Genomic DNA, 26449 nt, shown 5'->3' on the forward strand with positions numbered 1-26449 from the left:
TCCGGTTCCCGGGCGCGGCACCGGCCGTCACCAGGGAGCGGCGCGCGGCCGAGCCGTCAGCAGACGCTGCATGCGGTCTGGGCGCGGCATTCTGTTCTCATTCGCATACATACTTGTCCAATAGACGGAGAGACCCTGCTCGGTCTGTGTCTGTCGGCGCCGGACGCCGGGCTGCCGCTGGTCGTGGAGGAGAAGGTTTCGCGACACCGAAAGGGGTTTTGCGCATCGTGAGAGACCGATGTAGCAGGCGATTAGGATGTGACAGATGCGTCAGGAAGTTGGCAGCCTGGTGCCATTAGCTCTGGCCATAACATTTTGTGCCGGTTGTGCGCTGGTGCTGCGCTCCCTGGACGTTGAATGGGGTTTACTTAGACGTTATAAATTTAGCCCATGTCATTGTGGCATGTACCAAACGTAAACGAAATTTAGGCAGGACCGGACGTTTGCCAGGCCTTGCCAGCGTCCAAGGTCCCGCGACACACGCGGTGTAGTGTGTCAGGCTTGGGCTGTCGATCCGCATGAACACAGCCAGCGATACTGTTTTGGATTCTGCGTGGATCGTGTATTGGTCCAATGGAATCTTCAGCGTAAAAATAGACGCTTCATCGCTGCCACATCAGCTGGCTAAAATAAGATGAGCAATCGCACACAGCTCACTGCACGTAGGCTCTAAAGGGGATATCGTCAGCGTAAAAATAGATGCTTCACCGCAGTCACATGAGTTGGCTAAGGTAAGATGAGCAATCGCACACAGCTCACTGCACGTACGCTCCAAAGGGGATATCTTCAGCGTAAAAATAGATGCTTCACCGCTGTCACATCAGTTGGCTAAGGTAAGATGAGCAATCGCACACGGCTCACTGCACGTACGCTCTAAAGGGAATATCTTCAGCGTAAAGATAGATGCTTCACCGCTGTCACATCAGTTGCTAAGGTAAGACGAGCAATCGCACACAGCTCACTGCACGTACGCTCTAAAGGGATATCATGCTGACATCAACAAATGTCTTACAAATGTATGCACACCCACTAAACGTAACCCCAAGTGCGAAGTCATGGGGCACGACTGCCTGCACGCCGATGTAACAGAGCCATGGAAAGACCACGAGTGGTAGCGCAGCTCGCATGGGCGTCATCTTGAGACGGTTATCACAGCACTAAGGTGCACAAGCGGCCCAATGCGCGCTTGGGCTTTCGTTACGCACGGGTCCGTCGACTCGAATCTGAGGCGAGTCGAGGCAATAAAAGATCATCTTGCCCCTTGCCATGCCCTTGACCGTCCTCACCGCGCAGCTGTCCGCTGGGCCACGCGCCCCGGCTGGGTTCCTGAATGTGGCTGCCGCGACGGGACGGGAAGGGACGGGACGGGACGCAGTAACCAGGCCGAGCTGTCTGCCTCTGAGGAGGGCTCGCCTTCAGGTGAGCACCGCCACTGTCCTCGTGCGCCTCCGTCCTTGCCCAAAGCGTTCGGCGAGCGCGGCCGCGCGCCTTTACAGACAGGCGCAGTTTCTCACGATCATGTCCGGCAGGTTGTCAAGCCTGTGGGTCACACGACGTGTTTAAGGGGGTGTTCCGAATTGACCTGGGGGTTTGACCTGAAAGACATCTTTCAGGTCATTCGGTGCAATTCACAGCCCTGCCCTTCCTGAGACCTAAAGCGCTCTTGTGCCTGAGCTACACGTCCGACAAGATGTGCAGGCCATTTTGTGCTTGCTGTTTCAAGGTCACCTATGCACACGTGACGCGATAGAGACGTCATTCAAAAATGCAACCCCATTGGCCGTGCGGCGTTTTAAGCCAACAGAAATTGTATCGCCGAGTATCGTCGAGAGCCGTAAGTGCCAATTTCCCGGGCAGCAACAAGTCCGGAGCGCGTGATTTGCATTAGTCGGGTCCCTGAAACAGTGAGAAGCCCATGTCGGTCGGGGGCCCACAGTGACCAACAGGGGGCTCCGTGTTGGCAAGTGGTTCCGAGTCGGCTGTTGACCGCGTTCGCGGGAACTCGAAGGCGCTCAAAGAGGGATCCGAAGGGCTTTTCGGGACCAAAGATCAAGGACCTGATTGGAAGGCTGAATGGCCCGAAGGGCTGGTTGTAGGCCACATTAAGGATTTTCATACGTCAGATGTCAGTCAGAGGGCCTCGTACACCGATGGAAGACCCCTGGAACACTGGGCTCCTATTTCAGCCAGAGGCCACTAACACTGAACAGTGGGCCCTATGTCGGTCTGCACCTTGAGGCCCATTTGTCGAGCATGGTCGAGGCTCGGGCGTGTGATTCGCATTGCCCAGGGGCCCTGTGTCAGTCAGGCGCCCACAGTGGCGAACAGTATCCTGTGTAGGCAAGGGGTTCCGATGTAGCAACGGGTCCCGATCCGGCAAGGGGCTCCGATTCGGCCAGGGGAACACTTACTGAACACGAACAGGGACTGGATCCTGAATACCAGAGTGCCCCTTGCGTTGGGCGTGGCCGTTTAACAATGGAAGAAGATAGGAGAGCTTATGAGGAGTCTACAATGAAACAATGGGAGGGCCCTGTGTCAGTCAGGGCCTCCAATAAGGAACGGGGTGGAAAATACCCACCCTCCATTTCATATTTCATCCCATTTCAGCTCAGGGTCCGTTAAGCCAAACTGTAGCCTGTGTTAATTATTGGACCACATGTGACGATAATGGATATTGTTGCGTCAATGAGGGCCCATGCATCAACCTGGGGCCAGCTGCCCGGGTCAGAGGGCCTCTCGCGTTAGTCCTTAGTCCTCTAGTCCCGCTAGTTAGTTGGTTAGTTAGTTAGGTCAGGGGGCCTCTCTTTGGGGCCTCCCGATGGACCAGGGGACCCCATCCCCGTGTCACCAGAATCGCAGCCGATAGCGCTCTGCTAGGACGGAATGCCCTTTCAGCCCCCGGCCGCAAACGATTGCCCCCTTTGGTCTTGTCACGTGACCCCTTTCCCGGAAAAGGTAAGGGGTCACTAATGTTCAAAAGAGTGGATGGAAATTAGGGCGCCCGACGCGCGTCGGCGGCCGTCATGAAATGATGTTTCCGAAAGCCTTTCAAAATCAATTCTTACCGTTCAAAAGATATGACTGATGCATATATTTCGCTCTTATAATTTTGAGGTTGTCCTTTGAAAGACGCGCAGCTTTGTGGCACGCCTTTCATGATGTAAATGCCAATCCTTTCCAGCATGAATCCAACAATCACGCAGGTAAAATACACGCCAGCACTGTCTTCTGGACGCACGAATTGATGTCATAAATCGGTCAAAGGTAGTTCTCTCATATGTTCACTGTCTTCGTCCGCCCATTGGTTGCCGCCCGATGGTCGAGCCGCGAGACCAACATGACGCGGCCCAAGGAGACTACCATGCTCGGCGTCGGGGTTTTCGTTTGCAGGCTTCGGAGGGCGCATGCTCAAAACCATGAGATATTTTCACTGATCGCTTCTGACTGCGAGCTGAACATTTCCAGACGAGCATAAGCTGGCTATGTAAATACACATTTTTGACCCCATTTCGACCTTCAGTTAACGTTGCCGGATACCTCAATATCTTTAGAAGTCAGCAAAAAGATTATGGCCAAGACTCTTAGCTGTATCGGCTCATAAATAGTTAACAGCTTTAAAGTGAAAAGCTCCGGTGAATTATGTAAGTTGTCCAGTGCTTTAGCGAGGAGCATTATTTACATAGATAAGACAGTAGTATTAGCCTAATTCCTCAGAGAAAACCAGGAGAATGGAGATATAGTTGGCTTGATATTTCGGCAACATGCCTTCATCGAAACAATAGCACTTCTGTTGTTGTTTCGATGAAAGCATGTTCCGAAATATCAACCCAACTATATCTCCATTCTTCTGGTTTTCTGCGAGGAGTAAGACTAATACTGCTGTTTTATCTATGCACCGGTGGATTATTCCACGCAGATACTTAATGCCCGATTTCTTCAGGTTATTGGCTTTAAAACACAGACGGTAGTTTGCTTCTACCGGTAGCTTCTGTGCCAGCAAAGGAAGCTAAAAACGAAAAGAAAACGATGGCAAATAATGCCGGTTGAAAATGAAGTGGGCCAAATCCAGGCAATGAAGGGGGGCTTTTTGGACCTTTTACCGTCAGGGGCCCTTTGTCAACCCTGTGCCCCCACCACCACCACTTTATCAAGGCTCTGGCTGCTCCTCCGTATGGAGTTTCCCGTCTTTGACCTGAAAGTTAACCTTTAAAGATGACCCCGAGTGGCCATGACCTGTAGACAAACACTAGCTTATGACGCTTGAGGTCATATCCATGTAGCGCTAGTTTGTGTTACCCATATGAGACGTGCCTACCTTTATGCTAATAGAAAGCATCTTGAAGGAAACCTGGAAGAATGTATTACCACGGAGTGCAGTGTCTACCCACTCTCCAAAAAAGCTGTTAGCACTCCCGGCTCGTTCCTCCATTCCTTTTTAGGTAATGATTCTTGCACGTTTTGTCAGCAACACACACGCGTCAGATCTACCAAACTTCTTGCTTACAGTGGTTACCGATTTCACCAACAGGGCTGCTCCAATTACCTTCCGCAATGCCAACGTCTGGAAGTGTTCGCTGGTGGCTGCCCGTTCCCACCTGTTTCCGGGGTGTGCCGACAGCAGTTACCTGATGCGCCCCTCCGGGTCCCAGTAAAGCATGAGCAGGCCGTCCAGGCGGCGCGGGCCGCAGCAGGGGCCGGCATTGCCGCCGATCTGTTCGGCGATGTGCGCGTGCGGGTACTGCTGCAGATAGACGGGCGGGCACTCGCCGCGGCAGTAGTTGGCTTGGTAGACTGTGGGCGCGATCACCCAGTCCCAGGAGAAGCGGAGGAAGTCCACCTCGAGCGGGTACAGGCAGCAGCTCTTAGTGGAACCGCCGTCGGCGCACATTTCGCTGCCGTCGACCGCGCGCCGGTCACGACCGGCCGCCGGCGTCGGCTCCAGCTGCACCTCCAGAATCGTCGACTGCTGCCAAACGTCACACCGAACGTCACACTGGGCGCCACACCGAGCATCACAACCAGTGTCACACCCTGCGTCACACTCAGCGTCACACTGGGCGCCACAAGGGGCGGTGATAGCGGCAGATGACGACGAGACAGCTGGTGAAATTCACGGGAAGGGGGGGGGGCACACATCAGCACTGACGGATGGTGGGAGCACCGGGCGTGATGCTGATCGTTGGAACAGTGTCGAGCGTGGTGCTGATCGTTGGGACGGTACCGGGTGTGTTGCTGATTGTTGAGACGGTACCGAGTGTGTTGCTGATTGATGACATACTACTGAGCGTGGTGCTGACTGTTGGTTCAGTATCGGACGTGGGGCTGACTGCTGGGCCGGCGCCGGACTGTTGGGACATTACCGGACGTGGTGCTGACTGTTGGTTCAGTATCGGACGTGGGGCTGACTGCTGGGCCGGCGCCGGACTGTTGGGACATTACCGGACGTGGTGCTGACTGTTGGTTCAGTATCGGACGTGGGCTGACTGCTGGGCCGGCGCCGGACTGTTGGGACATTACCGGACGTGGTGCTGACTGTTGGGTCGGTCCCGGGGTGGTGCTGACTGCTGGGCCGGCGCCGGACTGTTGGGACATTACCGGACGTGGTGCTGACTGTTGGGTCGGTGCGCGCAAGTGGACGTATAGCGGATAGCGGTCTTTTCCAAAGGATTGCAGGCAGTGATGATGAACTACGCCTGCTGCTTACAGTTAGTCATCGCCGAAGATCTGAGAGGATAAAAAACACCGGAAAGGCGCAGTTTTTGGTGTGAATGGCGGTCCGACTGCGCAAGGTTTTTAAGTCATCGGTGATCACAAGCCTTGGCTGCTTCCACCGCGCTTTTTAATTGGAATAGCGCTCATTTTCCGCACGCCTTTGGAGGGCCTTGGCCTAGCACCGGCCGGAGAAAAGAAGCAACAACTAGCTGCACCACATCAGATGTGGTGCAGCTAGTTGTTGCTTGGAAACAAGTGCCGCCAGCGCCGCAGATTCTGCGGCGCGTGCGGCGGCATGCAGATGGGAACTCACCTCCTGTGAAGTGGGCAGGCCTTCCCCTTCCAAAGCGCTAAACAGAGCGTGGTTCTGGGTGCCATTGTGGTTAATGCTCCTCACGACGACCCCGTTGTTGTCTCTGGGAGATTTGAGCCAACCAGAGACTAGGTCCGTGACATCTATTGACACAAAGTCGTACTCGATGTCATGCTGCTGTATCGTCCGCGTTGCGAAGTCCTCGAGTATGTAGGTGCTTCCGACAGGAACCGGCTGTGAGAACACAGCTGCAGCGTCAGCATTGGCCTCGCTACATGGGAGACGGGGACAGGTCCCCGGGCGAGTTTGCGGATTTTGACACTGCAGTTATGGTCTGGCATGGAACGAAACATCTTTAAAACCTTGATATACGCTGGGTTTTGACTCGTGGCAAAGCCGCTCACTTTTAACGAATTTTTAAGCAATCCAAGTCGGTTTAGAGAATACTACCACACTCACCAACCCAACTTATGCGCTCTAGAAATGATTACCGAATGTATTGTGCGCATCTCTAATATCCACGCCTCCTGCCAGAAAAGAATATTAAAGAGAAATATTGAACTGTGAGAACATAACCCAGACCGACCGTCGCTGCCATCTAGGGACGATGTGGGTGCTTTCACGGACGGCACATATTACCTGGTACAGTTTCGCATAGAGGGCGTCTTGTACGGCGGGTCGCGAGTCATCAGTCCCTCCAGCTTGCAGGAGGATGCGGGCGCTGCTCAGTGAGCGAGGAGACAGGTCGGGTGGCAGTTCGAAGTAGAGGATCTCGTCGGCCAGGGAGGTGTCAGCCAGGAGGCCAACACCCTCGGCCATCGGTGCTGAAACGGACGCGACGGATCAGGTTTTTTGGATGACGGATGGGGTTTTTCTCCGGCGCCGTTAGAGGGTGGGCGATCAGAGGTGGCAGTGCCGTCGGCGGGTGAGGGGTCAGAGGAGACGGTGCTGTCGGCAGGTGAGGGGTCAGAGGAGGCGGTACCGTCCTAGGTGAGGGGTCGGAGGTGGCGGTGCCGTCCGTTGGTGAGGGGTCAGAGGAGGCGGTGCCGTCGGCGGGTGAGGGGTCAGATTAGGCGGTGCCGTCCGTAGGTGAGGGGTCAGAGGAGGCGGTGCTGTCGGCAGGTGAGGGGTCAGAGGAGGCGGTGCCGTCCGTAGGTGAGGGGTCGGAGGTAGCGGTGCCGTCAGCGGGTGAGGGGTCAGAGGCGGCGGTGCCGTCAGCGGGTGAGTGGTCAGAGGCGGCGGTGCCGTCAGCGGGTGAGGGGTCAGAGGCGGCGGTGCCGTCAGCGGGTGAGGGGTCAGAGGCGGTGGTGCCGTCAGCGGGTGAGGGGTCAGAGGTGGCGGTGCCGTCAGCGGAAGAGGGGCCAGAGGTGGCGATGCTGTTAGCGGGTGAGGAGTTAGAGGTGGCGGCGCCGTCAGCGGGTAAGTGGTCAGAGGTGGCGATGCAGTCAGCGGGTGATGGGTTAGAGGTAGTGACCCCAGTTCCAACACCGCCATTCATGCCTGCTGAGGCTGGAGAGGCTACCCCACATTCTTCTCGGTTTACTCAAACACCTCAGCTGTTCTTTGAAGTGACTTGAAAACTCCTGCGCTTGAATCACTGTGGACCCGTCATCGTTCAATTATGGACGCACGGTTGTCCAATATGCACCTAGTTACTGGCATCTCACTTGCGTGCATTAACATACCTCTTGATCTTATCTTGCATCATCAAAAGCGCGTGTGACTGAGAAGCCAATAAGGCTATTGTGGATTTCGGATAGATTGAAGTTTGTCGTAGGTATTGGGCATGCCCCACCGGATATCGTTCTGAAACGACTTTGGCGGCGTTAAACAATGATCATCATGCTGAAAATCTACTCGCGCTAAGCAGACAGCAGAAGAAGCACGCTGTGCCGAACGAGCACTGAATACAGTGGCATCGCAAATGTCTTGCTTTGTCGTCCATATCGTTTGTCATCCTACATTGGGTATGCAATGCCAAGTAGCATTTTTTGGCAGCTGGCCCTTGACAACCGGGGCGGCAGAGCATTCTTGCATCGTGTCATGACTGCATTGTTGGCTGGCACGTCGCGATTATATCTTGAATTAATTAATCCAGGGTTGACGGGTTTTTACCATGCATAAACGAATCAAACTGCACGTGATGCTGCAGACAGGTTGCACCCGACACTAATCCAGCAATCGCTACATGTTTTCTGACCCGTCGTGCTGAATATATCGGGTTGAGTAACCGCGGAAGCTTGTGCAGCCAAGGCCTCGACAGGCGCGGATACATGCCTGATGCTGAGCACTAACTTCCAAGCTTTCGCCAATGGTCAGATATCAGCTCACCTCATCACCGGCGGCCCCGTTACCACGAGGCCTCGGAGGCGCCGCGGTGGCAGAGAGGAAAGGTGGACACGGGCCTCTCCGATGGGTTGGCGTTCGTCGTACCCGGAGACGTGGGGCGAGGTGACATTGGCATCGAAACATGCTCCAGAGGTCGGCCGCTGCTCTCAGAACAGTGCTCTGCCCCCCCCCCCCCTCTCCAGAGCACTCCTCCCATACTGGCTGGGCTATAATGCCACTGGAGGTGGAGAATTGAAGGATCGGTGTTCAACCGCCAGCGCCTAACGGTCGGTCTCTGGCTGAAACGAGATTCAATAGAATCTCGGTATATCGCGCTTATCACGGGATAACAACGACCCAGACGGCCAGCGGGGAGCTTATCTCTTCGGAGCTGGTACATTGAGGATATCTCCGGAGTGTCCTCCTCACGCGAATGAGAAATCTGAATATAAACAGATGTGCAAGACGCTACTATTTCTGTTGGAAAATGTGAGGCGTGTGCACTACTTAGAAGAAGGCACCTTTGTGGAAACATCCGTGCTTTTGTTTGGAATAGTGAAAACTCTACCGCGGTCATCCCTCCATAACACACCGAATTTGTAGGTACATTTCACCCTTTGGCTAATAGCTAGCACATCGAATACCGTACCTCATACGCTAGACTGGGTCATGGCCGTGGCGATGACGCATTGCCGTGGTTCGGTTACATAATCGCGGCGCAAGCTAGATTTAGCAGAGATTCCTTTCGTCATGGAGCGAGTTAACCACAACGGCCATGCGTTCTGATATATGCATGAGCTGAGTGGCTGTCCATCTCTCTGAGTAGTGTGGAATTGACTAAACAAACATGTCTTCTTATCGGCGTGCGTAGAAATGCACGCATTCGCCAATTTACACCTAAAAACTGACGAAGAAGCATTCAACTTCATGCACAAAGTAAACATGTTATGATCGGTCGCTGTTCCTTGCGCCGCACTGTGCGCTGGGCTGCTTTACGGCTGTCTCTCACCGGTACGGCGTCAAGTTAGTATTCATGTCAGTGCACCTCAGCGCGGACAGTCGAACCTCCATTACCAGAATTGCAATACATCTATTGTTTCACGTTTCTTGGGGGCTATTTGGCGCGCCAAAATCCCATTAAATAGCAACGTTCTCAGCATGAGCGGTTCAGCCCAGGAGACTTGAACACACCCTCGGCATAGTTCAGTTAAGTAGCAAAAACCAAAGATTGCATTATTACAGCGTCGATGGGGACAGCGTGGTGGTGCGCAAAAAGAAACATCTGGTAGGACCGGTACGCGGGCTAATCAACCTAAAGCGCCCCCACAGACACAGGCAAACAGTTCTGGGAAAAGGCGGGGCACTCCTGTTGTGAGCACGAGCCAATTTTAACGTTCGCGGTTTTCCATCACGGTCCACCTGTCAGTATGCAGCTGATACACATCTCGAGCCTGGAAGCTATGAGGCGGTGGCGCGCCGGCGGGCGGCGGCCGGTGGCGGCCGGGTGGGCGGAGCGGGCCCCGGCCGGCAGCGGACGGGAGGGCGGGGCGGCCCAGCACGTGCCGGCGCCGGCGCCGGGGACACCGGCGCCAGCGCCGGCGCCAGCCTGACGGCGCTAGCCCCATCGCCGGCCGCTCAACCCTCGCTCTGCCCGCCAGCTACGCTCTGTTGGCTGCGCTCTATTGACTGTGCTCAGCGCTGTGCCATGCGCACTAGGCGTGAAATACGCAATATGGAAAGTAACCTCCCTGTGATTTAAGGTGTATTTTTGGTACGGAAGCTCTTTAGAATTAACTGTCCAATATTTGTATTCTAGTTTGAAGGTACAACTTGTTCAAATTCCCCGATGAGATGCCGTGACTGACGATTTCCTCTTTAACGTTATATGTGTGACGTTTTACGTATGTGTGACGTGACTTAATAGCTGCAATCATCCCAGGTCCCCTTAAAGCTGAGCTCCAGGACCAGATCCTTCTTTGACATCGTAGTTTTCGTCACTTTTCGTGTATCATAAAATGGGGCTAACGAGCCTTCCAAATACGCGCAAAGTTTCATCCATGGCTGTAACGTCAGGCATCTGCATCGTCAGGCATCGTCGGTATCTGCCCCCCTCCCTCCATGTTCAACACAATGGCAAACGGCTTTAGTACAATGGCTGTCGGCTGTTAAAGGGAATGCACCCTATTTGCATGGGATTTTCACCTGAAATATGCATCTTAACGATCATTCGGTACAGTTCACAGCTCCGCCCTTCTTAAGACCCAAACCCTTCCGGTTTCTGAGCTAAACACCCAAGAACACTTAAACACAAAGATGTGCAGACCATTTCGAGAGATAATTTCAAGGTTACTCAGCCATCCATGGCGCCACAATAACGTCAGAAATATCCTTTCATTCCGTTGGCTACGCGGCGATCAAGGCCAGGCGAAGTATAATTGTCGAGTCGATCATGCATGGTGTTCGTGAGCACGATTTCCAGACATAAATGCCGCCTATCGGCTGTCAATCAATGTTTTACAAGGTACGATTGCGCGATGAAACAATGACGTATTGAGGAGGATGTTTACTGAACAGAGAAATTGTGTTCACTAAAGCAGCCTTTTCTACATAAAGGTATGCCAATAGTTATAATCGAGCTTTATTCATCACATCTCATGCTCGCTTCCATATCTTCAAATGTGGAGCATTCCCTTTAAGCCTGAAACGATCAAAGTTAGTTCGAAATTCTAGCCTAAGGCACATTTCTGTATAGGATCGCTCACTTTGAAGATAGGCAGATGGGGAGGGCGTAGCGCATCAAAGACCCCTTTCGCGTCGGATAATCGCAGGAGAATAATAAACCTAGACCTGCGTTATCATCAGTACGTTTCCTACGTCATTTTTACGCGTCATACAAAGATGTCATAGGCCACATCAGAGCACTGGCCTGACACCGGTTAACCAGAACTACGCTGTAAAGCATCCCAAGCGGCATCACCCAGTGGAATCGGAGACCATCAACACCGAACTCATCACGTGACACTGCTCAGTCTGATGGAGTAACTCACAAATCTCCAGGTGACTAGCGTCATGCTGTTTCCTCTTATACGTTACTTATTTGGTGGAAGTAAATGGCATGCATGCGTGTTTTCCGACTGCAAATAACAGTATGTTTTTAACGTAGTCTGTATGTCAAAGTCCTGGAAAGGACAGTATCTTCACGTCAAGCAAAACGTGGCGCTGGTGTCTTTCTGAGCGATACGTAGAGAACTGTTGATCTGGTATAACCTATACTGGTCGTACAAATAACTCACGATTACCTTCAAGTCATGAATTCACTTGTTAAGCGAGAAACCTCATAACGTTAAATCACGACAAACAAAATTATATTTCTCACTAACCCGTTGATTATTCATAGCCCTGAAGCCTACGACAACCTGCCACCAGGTTTAGGTGACTGACCTGGGCTACCCTGATTGTGCTCTTTTTAGACTGCTTTTTGCCTCAACGCGGCTTTTAAACACGGCTTTTAGAAAAAGACGAGCTGCTGGGTAAGTTTCCCCAATAAATGTCAAGTGCCAAATGATTTGAGTTTATAGGTACACATCAATCAAAGTAACCAATATGTAACTTTATTACAATCATTAGGTATCATATTTTGTGACTGCGCCGCGAAAAACAGTGTAAAATATGTATTATATGAGATGCACTCGACGGGATATTCCCAGTGGTTTTTCCACACGGTATCGTATTGTTTTGTTGCTAATCAGGCCATTTCACATCAATACAGATATTTTTATATGTTTGTCAATAGGTCCATCGACACTCACAAAGGGATAATCAAGCATGACACAAAAAGGCATTCACGAGAGGTGAAAACGTGCGGTACTTTGACTTATGTCCAGGAAATTTTTTTGAATGTTGGAACAGGCACGCTTTGCTTTGGGCAAAAGGCGAATATCGGAGAAGTTCACTGACTTTCGCGTACAGAGCCAGTCCAACTGTCGAGGAGCATTTGACACATGGCCACATCTATATCACCTGCAGAGTATCCTAGTAGCAAAGAAAGTAAAACGCTTTCTACGCCTTGGCTCACAGTCATAAGGTTCGCGTTGCTGTAAACCTAGGCGCGGTAACGGACACGAAAGAACACAAGCATGCCAGCGACGCGTGGCAGAGAACACTGGCAGGCAGCATGTGTTCGAAATTTAGGAGAGCGATGAGAATGTTAAAACGATTAATGACATGGTTCACGCCCGGCTCCCAGGACAGCGGATCTAGTTGCGGCCGGATTTTTCACCGCCTGAGCAACGGAGCGACTTATCCATAAACGGTAGGCGGCAACTTGTCAGATCTGGCCGAGCTGGCGCTGTCCCCACAAAGTAAAAGTTCTGTCTTGCCAGCGTTAACCATGGCGTCATAATGGACAAATCCATGCATGTTGTGTCCAGGGCCTTTTCCAAAGATCGTCGCAGATCTGTTGGCATGCTACGTGGTCCAGTGATGGCGATCTGCATGTCGTCAGCGCACCGGGCTTCTGTCACACGGAAACCGCTGATTATAGGCAAGTGAGGTCATTGTCCACTTCTGCTATTGTTTCGATAAGGGCATGTTGCCGAAATATCAATTAGCTATTTCTCCGTTCTCCTGGCTTTTCTCCGAGGAATAAGGCTTTTACTACCGTCTTATCTATGTGAATAATATTTCTCGCGAATGTACTGAACAACTTACGCAACCTTGCAAAATAAGTCATCATCGCGCGTCGGCTGAACTTTGACCTGCTGGTGCTGGTTTGACCTGTTGGAAGGACCGAATAAGGAAACTGTGCGCGATAAGTGCTCGACTTCCCCTACTGACTAAGCGCGAGACATGTGAAGCGAAGTTTAGTTTGATGTCCAGGTTTACACCAAGGTCCCTAATTTTACACACTTGTTCAAGCTCAGTTCTATCGATGAAATATTTGCTCTCGCCGAAAGCACGCCTGAGGGTCATCGTGAACGTTGTGAATTTTACGGGGTTAAGGGTTAGCCCCCACCTGACCGATCACGCCGTCAGATGATCGAGATCATTCTGTGGCAGCAGGCCATCAGCCGGGGATGTAATTTTGCAGTTTTTTACGTCTTTGCCATACAAAAGGCAGCCGGATTCAATGACGCACGGGATCGTTAAATAATCGTTAAATAGTTAAAATCGTTAAAATAGTGAAAACAGGGAGGGAAGCCAAGAATGATCCTTCTGAGACACGGAAGCTCACCAGTATCCAAACGGAAGCTTTTTCCGTTGACGAAAACGCTCTTACGTCTGTCGGACAGATACGAAACAAACCATTGTAGTGCAGATCCCATCAAATGGTGTGATTGTTTTAGCTTCTGGATTAGGAGCTCAAGGTCTGCGCTCTGAAAAGCAGCCGAATAATCAGTGTAAATGACATCCGCCTAGTACCCGCCGGCAGGGCCTCCCAAGCCGATTTCAGGTAAACACATAAGTTCGTCGTGCACGAACGCCTAGGATTAAAACCATGCTGATGATGGCACAACATAGGCGAGACGTGGCGGAACACCTTATCACAAGCAACTCGTCCCAATACCTTACCGAGGAGAGGAAGCGGGGATTTACTTCTATAATATGACGACTCCTTTTTGTCGCCTTTTTTGAAAATTGGTATACTGTTTGCCCTCTTACACCTCCCCAGGACGACACCAGAGCTCACCGAGAGGTTTCAATTATTGGTGAACGGAGCGACTAACTCGTCCGCACGCTCGGTGAATATGCGGACACTGATATTGTCAGTCCCACAGGCCTTGTTGGGACCGGCCATAGTTATCCCGGGTCGCACGGCTGCCTCAGAGACTCTCAGCTGGCTGAGTGACTCGACTGGGTAGCACGGCGCATCTGGAGGACGTTGCACACGAATATAAACAAGTTTCAGCGCAAAGAGGTGTCATTGAACGCGGTAGCGCCGGCCATGTCATCCGACACGAGAGTCCGCTCCGAGATATACGAGAGTTATACGGTATACAGAGCTATACGGTGCCAGCAGGTCAAAATTCAACCGAAGCGCAGTGATGGCTACGCATTTTGCAGACATGCGATCGGTTTGTAAATATTGTAGCGTGGTCTGGACGGAGGTCGCCAATTTCTACACGGTGTGGGTCGACCGAATGCTGCATAAGATTCGTATTTGGTTACTTACCCACACATTCTCCGGGCGAACAGCTTCTCTTTCTTGTGGGAGCCTTCTGTTTCATTTTAAGGCCCTATCCCTAGCAGCACGAAGAGTACAGCACGACTTACTCTTTCTGAGAAACATCTTCCAAGGTAAACTGGACTTTCCAGTCTTGCTAAGCTGTTTCCCTTGCTTGTGCCGTCTCGATTGACCCGCACCCGAACTTTGTTTGCTGCACCTTGCGCTCGTGTGCAGTCAGTAAACAGCGGTCTGATTTGCATACTGCAAAGCGTTGGGAGCACTGTTGCAGTCAGCAGCACCAGCGCGGATATCTTTCATGACAGTTTTGGCATTTTTAGAGTTCAAGTGATCGAGCATGTTCGAAATTTGTAGTACCGTCACTTAGCTTTGAGCTATGTCACCCTCTAATGTGCGTGCTGTGAATTCATATACTGCGTGCTGTGAATTCATCGTGTTGTATTTAAAATACTTCGACTGTTAGTACAGCGCTGCTCAGTTGGCGATAGCAGAAAATAAACGAACAAATAAGCATCTAGTTTTGCTTTCTCATTTAGTTTTTTGTTTAGTTGTAGCATGAATTATGTCATAGCAATCGAGGTACTGTCGGGCTCCCACTGGCGCACACACACCGTAGGAACGATATCTAAAGGTATTACAGACTTGATTCGCCGAAGGTCAAGCGTCGAGTGCACTGGAATCTAGTTGTAGGACGTCGTGCTTAGCGATGAGACAGTCGCACACCATGAGGATGACATGTCGATAATGGTGGATCTGGTTGTTTATCACCGGGTTTGTTGCATCGGTTATCGGCCAATGGTTCTCTCATGAGGTCAAAGGACGCTTTAACATTTTGCGCTTTAAAGGGGATGGTCCACATTTGAACGCACTAAAGCGATCATCATATATGATGAAGTGCGCTCACTTAGAACTATTCGTATACTTTTAAGTGATGAAGACTGCTCCATACAATACCATTTCTGTGTTCAGGAAATATGCTCCTTAATACGCCATTGTTTCATTACGTCATCGCACCTTGCATAACATTGATTGATAGCCCGTTGACGGCCGTGATATCTGGAAATCGTGGTCACGCACACCAGGTATGAACACCTCGACAGTTATATTTGTCTTGGCCTTGATCGCCGCACGGCTTATGGAATGGCATGATTTGAATGACGCAATTGTTGCGTCTTGGATGTGTAGGTGACCTTGAAATAGTTTCCCCGGGAAAAAATCTGCATATTTTCGGGGCGAATGGCTCAGAAACTGGAGGGGTTCAAGTCTTAAGAAGGGCAGGGCTGTAAGCTACATCTAATGATCTTCAAGATGGCTATTTCAGTTCAAAAGCCTTGTTAATGTGGAACACTTCCTTTAACATTTTACGTGCGTACAATAACATTTATCTCTCAAGTTATTTCTCGGCATCGCATTAAACAAACGAAATAATGAATGGATATGAATGAATGCATAATGAATAAATGAATGATAATAAATGAATCATGGATAATGAAATGAGACGTACGACCAATGCGGAAAGCTAGTGTGGACTCTGCCTTAGTTCAATTTCCCATGCGCGCTCAAAACGAGGCACGGAAAACGCATGCGCAACAATGGGGGAGTGGTGTCATGTCCTATTGGTATCAGCATGATTTATTCCAAATCTTTGCGATGGATAGCTGTCTTGAGTCACTCAGCTGGCGCACAGCAGCTTGTTACTAGTGGTAAGAAACGTGGCATCAGCACTTCAGCACAGCGACGAATGTGGTCAGTCTGCTACGCGGTGTTGTAAATCGTCGTGCCATTTGAGGCCGATTACTTGGAATGTTCGCCGCGCGGCCATGGTTTGGACTCAGTGCAGGGCTGCATACTGCCGTTGCTTGTGTTTGTGTCGTGCGAAGTTCACCGACTTGAAGGACGTAGCAAATCGTCAGTTTCTTTAGGACTCTTCAAAGGACCTACCATGGCGGGCGTCCGTGGTAGTAGTGATGGACAGCCCTGCCGATCTAGGAGGCTCGATGTTTGTGGATTCACGAACTGAACCTTTAGAGGTGAGCGGGGATGAACCGACACATGTCAAGGAATCATCCGGGGCCTCCTGCCGCGGAGAGGAAGAGCGGCTTTGACATAAGACGCCGAGTGTCGTCGGCGTAGGCCTCGCGCACTGTCTGCTGCACCGCAGCTTTAGCGACCAGTTGCAACTGACCAGTTGACAGGTGTGAGATAAAACACTTTTTAATCTCGTATTGAATATGGAGCTGGATAAGTGGAACAAATGTGTTCAAAACGTCTTTGGCACGCTATGATGCCAATATTGTATGCGTTCCGTTTAAGATTTCGTTAATTGAGACCCTGTTCACCAGTCAGATCACTAAATCTGCGGTGTGGCAGGCGGCCGTGATTGAAGAAATTTGTCGTGGGCAACAGTTGCAGAGACAATTATTTAGGATGTTTTTACGATCTGCATCATGCAGTAATTTTTGCGATAATGTTTGATGCTTTTAACTATTTTATGATCTGGACCATGTTTTAGCTTCCATATTATCACATATCATTGCAGAACTATTACGGCAAAACAATATTAGGAAGACGTCATAATTCATTAACCGGGCGCACCCGTGGCCACGTCATGCACAACGCGCAATGGTAGCGTAAAAGTTTGATTTTGCTGGGCACCTCAATAACAAATGACGTCACTAACCAAATCGGGCCAGCAGTTCATCCGGACTTAGCCTAAACTACATTGACTTAACACAAACAAACTTTTAAGGCAGCTTTCTCCCCAGATTTGGCATACCTTCTTGTCAGAGTTGGGAACAGGGGCGCGGTTTCGCAAAATTAGAACGAAGGCTTAGCCCTAAAGAGCGATTTAATAAGGCATACACGAGTGAAGCTATTAAAGGAAGGGATCCACATTTGGATGGGTTTTGAGCTGAAACAGCCATCTTGAAGATTATTGGGTGCAGTTCATAGGCTTGCCCTTCGTAAGAATATATAAGAATAGATAAGAATATATAAGGATAAAGCCATCTAGATTGTGAGCTACGCGCCCGCAGGGATGAAACGCGAACTATTTCGTGCAGACTATTTCAAGGTTACACAGGTGCCCATGACATCGTAATGACGTCGTTAAAATTCCGTCATTTATTGGCCGTGCGGCGTTCGAGATTAAGCAAAATATGATTTTTGTGTCGCTCATATCTGGTGTCTGAGACCACGATTCCATATAAAATGGCTGTCAGTTGGCTCTCCACCAACCTTGTGCAAGCTACGGAAGGTTCTGACACGAATTACGTGTTGTGCGACATAGTGCAAGAAGTTGTAGACTCTTCCTAGTTATTACGGAAATAGACTAATAATCGAATGACTCAGGGAAAGTGCTATAACGGGGTATGTGAATACAAGCAAACATCCTAAAATGACGGATGAATAGGCAAGAACACCACGAGGAAGGGCCAAAGCACGGGCACAGGCAAGTTAGCCAGGCGGTCAGCAGCTTCGTTCCCATGACTGAAACTGGCATGACCCAGTTCTGAGTGCAGAGTTATGTCATGAATTTGTCATACAATACGTGCACCAGCCCGTATTTTAGCAGAATGGATACGGATCTGGCTGAAAGGTACGCCTGCAGCAGCTGCTGACCTAATTTTGGATCCGCAAAGAGGCGGGCTCGTGGATGCGCTCGAGATCCAAGTCAGACAGCCTGGGTACAACTTCCAGTACTTCCAAATAACAATCTGCTTGACACGCGACATCCCCCCTCCCCCTTCCTTAGGCTTTTAGAATGCCTGTCCGGCATGTCATGCAATCGCGTCCAAACTTTCGGCGTCCTCTTGAGCACCAAATGTACTTGCCTTTACATGAAAAGACGCCCCTAGCAGCTCCGGTTTCTGGAAAGCTACTGTCTTTTAAGAACGCTGCACGGCGATCCACGGCTGGTGCGGGCGACGGGCGGCAACGGACGATTTCGAGGACCGCACGCGACGTGCTGACGCCGTTACATTAGGGGATCTCTATACTATACATCTGTGTAGAAACATGCGTCTCTAAATCCGTGCTGGTACAGAGCACGATCTCCCACATCAAGGCATGTAGCGCAAAAAGGCGAGATTTTCTGGAAATTTGGCCTCTGGCGTGGTCTAACAAGCTCAGCTATTGATCTATTGACGTGTAACTAATTGCCAATCGGGATATGTTTTCGGGACCCAACCACCATTGTTTTGGTGAGACCCTATCTTCCTTAGTTTACAAACGCCAGGGGGGTTGAAATCACCAGAGGTCGAAACGGCAACGCCCCAGTGGTCGGCTCGCCGCCTCTGTAATGAGGTGCTGGCGCCGCCCGCTCTGCTAAGATGTAGGGCATTATAATGGCAAAGTGTTTGTTAATACAACAGGTATTTTACACCTTGCTTTATTTCTCATGAGTTCATGATATGTGGTCATAAGGTATAAGTCCATAGCTGGAGCGTGTGATGTGCTGTACGTGAATATGCCCATTGCAGGCTGGCGGATAAATGCTATGGGCGGGTATGATATATACACTGCCCAAATGCTACTTTAACAAGCCGGAATTTTGGTCCGAGAGCGGCACTGAAGTCAGAACTGTTGTTAAGTACTTAACATGATCGTCATACAACGAGAAAGTCGCAACGCCCGAAATCCGAGATAATCAACCAATGCCGCTAAGCACGCTCGTTATGCGGACGCTGATCCGTCACCCGCTTAGCCCGGGCTAAGAAATATATCATCCAGTGTTGGATTTCTGGTTGGGGGTTCTGGACTGTAGGGCAGAAAATTTTCAGGCGCGGAATGCAGATGCTAAAAATGTGAATTTCGGGCATAGTGGAAAATTGTGAAATTTCATTTTAGACACTTCAGCTGTAAACATAAGCCATAGCTGTAATATGTAGAAACATAGCAGTTCTGAACCGAAGGTAACGTAGTTTGTTGCATCAAAAAGCGTGTTGAGCTGATAGCAACGCGCTGGAGAGTGATATTATGGGTGCATTAAACCATGCAAGAGCTCTTTCTCCAACACCGGCAGTGCCTCAGTACGCCGTAAGATAGTGCATGGGGTTTGCTGTGTGCCATTTATGGTCGTGATGCGGCCGCCGACCAAGCATGTTCTCACCTTTCTCCGTCCATGTGAGGTCTAAGGTTTAAAACCGACCGACGTACTCACCGGCCTTAAGCACGCTGCGCCGGCCACTTATGCACTGATACCGACGCCTTAACCACTGGGACTTTTGGCAGGACCGGCAAATGTTGCTTAGGTGTGTATGAAACTGCGTATTATTATGCTATCCGTCTGTGTAAGGTGAAAATGACAATACAGGACCTACTGTATATTTTGTCTTGTGTTCTCTCAACCACATAAATACTTATGATGTTTATAGCGCTTTATTTGTTATTGTTTCATGTGTTTTTATCGTGCTTATAGTTGTATTGTAACGGTTTCTGATAAATACAACTCCAGTGACCATTAATGCTGTTCCAAACTTCTTCACCCCTAGTGCGAACTTTCTTCCAAGACGTCGGGCGGTGCATGCTGCTTCAGCTGTGCATGGGGCACGCTGCATCAGTGACGAGATGTGCCGAAAGCGTGCAATTACCTGATTTACGGGCAATGGTTGACTGACATGATCGTCATGACTTATTGACATCCAGAAAACAAGTCGATATTTACGTTACCTATGCAGACTCACAATTTCTGCTCGAGCGACCGAGACCGAGGTGGCAGCAGTCGTAAAGCAAGCACCGATTGATGAAAAGGGCGAGGATATATTATGCCGCAGTCACGACAAATTGCGAAATGGTACAGACGAGTGCATTTAGTCAACAGTCAACATGTCACAACGCATGCAACTTGCTTGCGATGCAACTTACTCTATGACAAGGAAAAACATGAGCGCAACCTTCCTCACTATGTGATACATTTTACCCCAAGGTGAGGTGAGCTGCGGCCATTTGAAAGGAACTAATTCGCACGTCATTAACCAAGAAATGAAGACGTGCTTTAGATAACTTTACCGTTACATACAACGCTGGAGGTCAAAGCTGTCTGCAGATTTAAGGACCTTATTCATATCCTCACGAAATATAGCAGGAGGGAGCTCAGAATAAAACTGTTACAGCTTTCCCTCCTCTCCCCTACGGCTGGGGCAAAGCAAATGTGCATTTACATCATCCACCTCGCTGATTTGAAATACATATGCTGCATACCGATCAGACATGCGGTCATGTCCTGGAAACTGCCGAGCAGTCAGAGGACATCGGACAAAGAAAGGACCGCGGCGCACATATCAGAGTTGGAAACGCGTTGGCGAGTGTAAAGGGATTACATTTCAACTGTCTTGTTTGTATTGAACGGGATTTTTCAGCATAATCGCCATCCTTTCTTCAGCCTGGGTCAGACAATATTGTGACCAAGGGTAAATAAGGATTGGCGATAATCCCGAAAGATTCCATTCAAGATAAACGAGCTGGATAAGATTTGATCTTTTTATATTTACCATGCTCCAATTTAATAACATTTTTAAACAAAACCAGTTTGCACAAAAACCTTTCCTTTTGTGCCAAGATCAAGCATTGTGTCCGTGTTGCTTGCCGATGCGTGGTAAAGGTGCATTTTATCGTCCTGGCCGAGGACCGGCAGCTGATTTTGCAATGGGGCACATATCGCCGTCGCGGTAGGGCGTTCCCGCTAATTGTAGGAACGTGACTTACATTTACTACATTTCAGGTGTCCTGATGAAACTCGGCATCCTCTCTAGAAGCAAGTTTTCAAACTGTTCCTTACGTCGTTATGGTAATCTCCTGCTCGCACGACGCAAACAAGTTCAGCGCAGCATCGATTTTTTCATTAACTATTTCATTCGTTTTCAAAAATTTGAATCGTACACATCGCAGGACTGTACAGATATGCGCCTAAACTCTAATCGTGGTGGTACATGTCGGATAGGGGTTGTTAAAAAAATGCAAAACTGCATGCATCAAGGGACAACAATCAGGTATCAATCCAAAAAGCGCTTGACTTTGTTAAAGTTTTCGAATCACAACGCTCAATTATTGTTCACGGAGCTTGAAAACAGAAGCTTGGCCAGGCTGCATCTACATTCCTTATAACCCGCCCGGACTCTGTTGAGATAACATGGCCTGCCCAACTAGCAGCAACCCCTTCCACGTTTCGTCAGCTGACTGTTAGATATACGGTGGCGCACGGCAAGGATCGGTTTCAAACGGGGCCTAGCCCACCCACTGTCGGGGCGGTAAGGTCGACACCGCCTCCGTCTCGCAGCTTTCACAACCGCATGGCGGGCCGTTTCCTTGCCTTTCCGTGCCAGTGGGCTTCGCAGGCCCCTGCTACGTCAAAAGTATGCATGACGATGCCATGTAGAACGCGGCATCGGACGTCTAGCGCAAAACCGTTTTAATAGAAGTCACTGAACATCGGTACAGGTTACCTTGTGTAGGCTCAACCACGTCAACAGGGGTAAATGTCATTAATTTATGCCTTTTTTATTTGCAGAACCGTGTGCTCCACGACATTGGATAACTCTTACCGCCCCGGGAGCAAGGATTCTTGCGCGGATCGTAGCCCACCGGTAGGCGTGGTGCCCACTATGTTAAATCAAATCGTGCCTTGGGTGTATAGGGCTCCACCCAAATATATCAAGTCATGTGGTACCTACAACAGCCAAACAAACAGCGACGGTTTCCAATGTCAAGCGGCATCAGAAAGTCCGTTAATGACACCTAACATATGTTACAATAGGTCGTGAAACTTCACAACTTATTTCCGTATGGGTGCCCTCAGCGGGCGTATTTGATGTACTTTGACTTTCGATATGACTTACCAAAACTTCGCAAACCTGTATCGCCGCGTCACGCGGTAGCATACAGTAAATGCCCAAAACCCCTGAGCACACATATTTCAAGTTCAACGCACTTTATCGGCACCTGAACGTGAAATACGACGGTCATGGCACCGACAAAGAGAACGTGGCTCTGAGGTGTTAAGCTGACCCTTCCGATAAAAATAAAAATGAAGTGGCTTGGAAGCGGTGAGCACGCATCCACTAAGAATTACAGGGCCGCAAGTTCGATGTCATAAAAGTATTGCACGAAAGCGACCGGGATGGAGCAGCTGAACTCTTCCTTTCGCCGAAGGATGAAACAGCCGAACTCTTTTTTCTTTCGCCGAAAGATTACACAGAACTCGACTATGCCGTGACTATCCCGGAGCTTGTTTACAGATGGCCGATTGTCCGGGTTTAGCTGGCGGCCGGCTAGTCATGGCACGACCGCAGCTTTCGTGCAGGGAACTCATCACCGCCCGGAGTCGGGAGTCATCACAGACGTGGGCGCCGCGAGTCATCCAAGCTATTACAAGTTCTAGGCGGAACATGCCTGAAACATAGCAATATGGTAACGTGTAAGCAGATAGATAACACCGCAGTTATCGCAGTCCGTGAGAGAGGCTCATTTAGGCTGTTCAGCTGTCTTTGGAAAGGAGCCAGAATGACATGCTGTGCCGAAGCATCAGTAGCTATGCACCTGTGCACGTGAACGTAACCTCCGTAGGGGCCGGTGGGGCCCGGACTCAGGAACATTCGAGCAGATTGGATTGCTCTCGTGTTATGACAATATAAAAATAGTACTAAAGGAGAAACGAGGCGATGTAACATTTATGGCATGGTTACTGCCATGTCTGCGCCTACTTGTCAGCAGGTAACAGACAGCTCTTGTCCGACAAATATTGGGAAGGGAAGCTCTATTAGCATTGCATGTGGTGGCTCGTTGCTGAGCGAGGGATAAAGATGGAAGCCCGCCGCGCCCCGGCTGGCCAGCGTCGGGCCGACGGAAACTCGTGACCCCTACCCCTCGGGCCGTCAAGTGATGGGAACTCCAGCCGCGGCCGGCTCGGTCGTCTCCCTCCACCTCAGCAACACGACGGGCTTGTGCTGCCGGCTGACGGTAGCACGCAAAGCAGGCACTGCCAGCTTTTACCGGGATGTGTGAGCGATTGGAAGAGGGATAGAGCCATTTATGCCCGGCAAATGTTGGAGCTTTGGATCCTCCTGACAGGCTTGCCCCCACTCCCTCCCCTAGTGTGATATAAAGGCAGTGGATTGGAATGGCTCGGCCTGCCCTTTAACATACTTCATACACATCTCTTCCACAGCACTGAATGTCCTAAACTTAGTCCTGAGGGTTGCATGAGCATTCCGTTCGACTTTGTAACTGGCATTCAGCCCCAGGGCTCAGACCGCCCGTTGTTCCTGGTACATCCAGGCGTGTGACACGTCAGTGAAGCGCGCGCGTTAGCAGCATGTCAGATGGAGCAGCCTGCCGCAGTTAAAACACACCACTATGCCTAGCTGCGTCGCAGTCTTGGCTTTATCAGCCTACACGCGGACCTTCCCTGAGTGAAGCTAGAATGCGTTGCGGAGCACTTTTCATTTCCCGCCAAAAAAAATTAATAAACCATCCAAGACACGTCGCAGTTTGACTGCCGGCGCGTTTTCTTTGTGGGCCGGGCGTGGCGTTAACCGCACGCCACAGCTCGGTAAGGCGGCTCTGACGTTTGCCGAGGGTCAGCGCACAGCGCCTACTCACTGCGCGTGGCCACGATGATCACGGCCTGCCTGCGGGCGCTTTCTTGAGCGTCGTCCATGAACGGGAGTTGCTTGTGCTTGTTCATCTGGCGCCACTCACGGAGCACGGGGGCCATCAGGCCGGACGGCGCTTTGAACGGTTTGCGCGGCGGCTCCTTCAGCCCCAGGTGATCCAGGATCCTCTGCTTCACCAGCTCGAGCGCTTGCAGCTCCCAGTCACTGCAGTTCGTGCAGGTCTGGTCCAGACCGGCCGCACCCGGCGCGTGCGTCCAGACGGAGCGCGACCCAGCTGTAGCCCACGGCAGCAACGGCGGCAGCAGCAACAGCGACAGCAGCGGTAGCGGCCGCAGCAGCACGGTCACGGAGCCCATGTCGCGCGGCGGGAGGCGTCGCTGGCCCGCGTGCCGGGCGCTCGCGTGGTGAGCACTGGCCGCCGGTGGAACCTCGGGCCGAAGCGGCCGGTCGCCCCCCCCCCCCCCTCCCCCACCGCTGGCACGGGTCGGCGCCGATCCCGAGGCAGATAAGCCGCGAACAGAGGAAGCCGCCACCGCTGCGAAGTCGGCGCGACGCGAGGGGCAAACGTGACGAGATCGGGTGGCGGCATGTGTGAAGGGTTCTGCCCGACCCCCACTCCGTCCCCGGTGCTGGCGTCGACCCTGCTATAGCGCCGGAGGCGGCCCTGTGACCTCTCCCGACCACGCCCGGCGCGGGCCAACCCGAGAGCGGCGTCCATACGCGGTCGGAAGATTGGTGTGCGGTACGGGTCAGTGTGCGCACCCGTGTGGCTGCGCGTCTGTCGGACCGGGGTTCTTTCCGCCGATTGTGACTTTATAATTTCGTCGAGGAAGTTTAACCTTTTCCGCCAAGACATAGACAGCATGGAATGTTTGGCGTAATTATGGAGTATTTGGCGTCGGTGTGGTTGACTGCAAGACAGCATATTGTGTCATAGTCTACGAATTTTGATACCTTCACGGCTTTCCGTCACCACCAACATTTCAATGTTCGAGTCATGACATATCAGGGTGATTGCCACTACGCTTTAGACATGGTGTACAAGCCATTTCCATTGCGTTGAACCATTTACTGTGGGGCTCGATTCCTCTCGCGGTACCCAGGCGGGTGCCAGTCATAAAGTCTCAGTAGCGTTGTAAGGCCCCAAGTGATGCACAGTCATTTACTGTAGTGTTAGCGACCTACAAAAGGCAGTTTTCTGTTGAGGATCGTTGTAGGTAAGTTGACGATAGCTTGTCAGTTGGGTCTTGTTGTGCCTGACTGATGGTATTTAGCAGTTTGCCTAGATTTAGCAGCAATCATCTTATTTCATATACATGCTATGAAATGAGATGCTATTTCATGGCATATATGGCTCCTTTTGCTATATATTGTCTGTGAAATATTATTGGAAAGATTCATTAGTCTCTGGAAAAAGATGAGCGCGCGCCATGGACATACACATATACCTATGTCTAGCCCTCCACAGTGCACAGCGGACCACAGTTTCCTCATAAGAAAATAGAGATCTGAAAAAGAAGTGGTCAAAATACGAGGAAATTTTGCCAGAGGAGATATGTAAAAGTTCGAGGGCACCAAGTTCCAGTGAAGTGCTTTCAAAGTGAGGCATGACCACTCCCTTGACGAAAGCCTTGTTCCACTACTAGTGGTAAGCCTAAAAACTGAAGAACGTTTTTTGTGGCTTCTGCCGTGGCTGAAGCGCGTTCATGGCTCTCCCAGCAACCTGCGCAGCATTGACTGCAAGGATGCGCTTGAAGTCCTCATTCATTCACAGCTCTCTGAAGTGATGTGTTTGCGCCTTATTTCACCACTACGGTAAATTATTTTTTTAATGAAGGGTTCAGCAATTCGATTTGTTATCTGTTCGGGGCACATACGAATATACACTTGGGTTTTAAAGGTACTTGCATTTTAGTGTGCACAACTGACTGCGAATGGGCAGGGAGCGGATATCTACACAGCTCAAGGGTATCGGGTGAATTATGTAAGGAAACATTGCTCGTGAAGTCTGCCACGCGCTTCAACACGGATTGTAAGTTTGCTTCCTTTGTTTTGCGTAAGTGCCATATTGGGTGTGATGCGTGGGAACTGATGCCTGTGGGCATGCCTGCCCGGGTGAGGACTGATGTCTGTGGGGATGCCTGCCAGAGTGAGGACTGATGCCTGATCGATTTACTGCTCGCGCATGCCGCAATTGACTGCATGACGCGCAAGCGATGCAGATACTGTTCCCCGGCTTACTGCGATAGCTGCCTGGCCAGAGACCCCGTCTCCGTGAGTAGCTCCATCCATGCAGCT

The 26449-nt window shown here is 50.7% G+C and overlaps 1 protein-coding gene across 1 annotated transcript; it reads right to left on the reverse strand.

The window, feature by feature from the left end:
- Positions 1-287: 287 nt before the first annotated feature.
- LOC119109899 (growth/differentiation factor 8) lies at positions 288-25269 on the reverse strand. Its single transcript, XM_037233648.1, has 6 exons — positions 25251-25269; positions 24138-24425; positions 6668-6852; positions 6029-6262; positions 4629-4969; positions 288-1539 (listed from the first exon to the last, which is right to left on the reverse strand). The coding sequence occupies exons 1-6, from the start codon at positions 25267-25269 to the stop codon at positions 1491-1493; spliced, it is 1116 nt and encodes a 371-aa protein (XP_037089543.1). The 3' UTR covers positions 288-1490.
- Positions 25270-26449: the final 1180 nt, after the last annotated feature.

This window comes from Pollicipes pollicipes, unplaced genomic scaffold (assembly GCF_011947565.3).
Source record: "Pollicipes pollicipes isolate AB1234 unplaced genomic scaffold, Ppol_2.1 Scaffold_7231;HRSCAF=8579_pilon_pilon_pilon, whole genome shotgun sequence".
In the NCBI taxonomy this organism is placed as follows: domain Eukaryota; kingdom Metazoa; phylum Arthropoda; class Thecostraca; order Pollicipedomorpha; family Pollicipedidae; genus Pollicipes; species Pollicipes pollicipes.

What these genes read in the sequence shown, in the direction of transcription:
- LOC119109899 (XM_037233648.1), bottom strand. An exon ending in TCTATGCGAAACTGTACCAG is followed by an intron (nt 6,263 to 6,667) that starts GTAATATGTGCC and finishes GTGTTCTCACAG; the next exon opens with CCGGTTCCTGTCGGAAGCAC. An exon ending in GCCTGCCCACTTCACAGGAG is followed by an intron (nt 4,970 to 6,028) that starts GTGAGTTCCCAT and finishes GACGTTTGGCAG; the next exon opens with CAGTCGACGATTCTGGAGGT.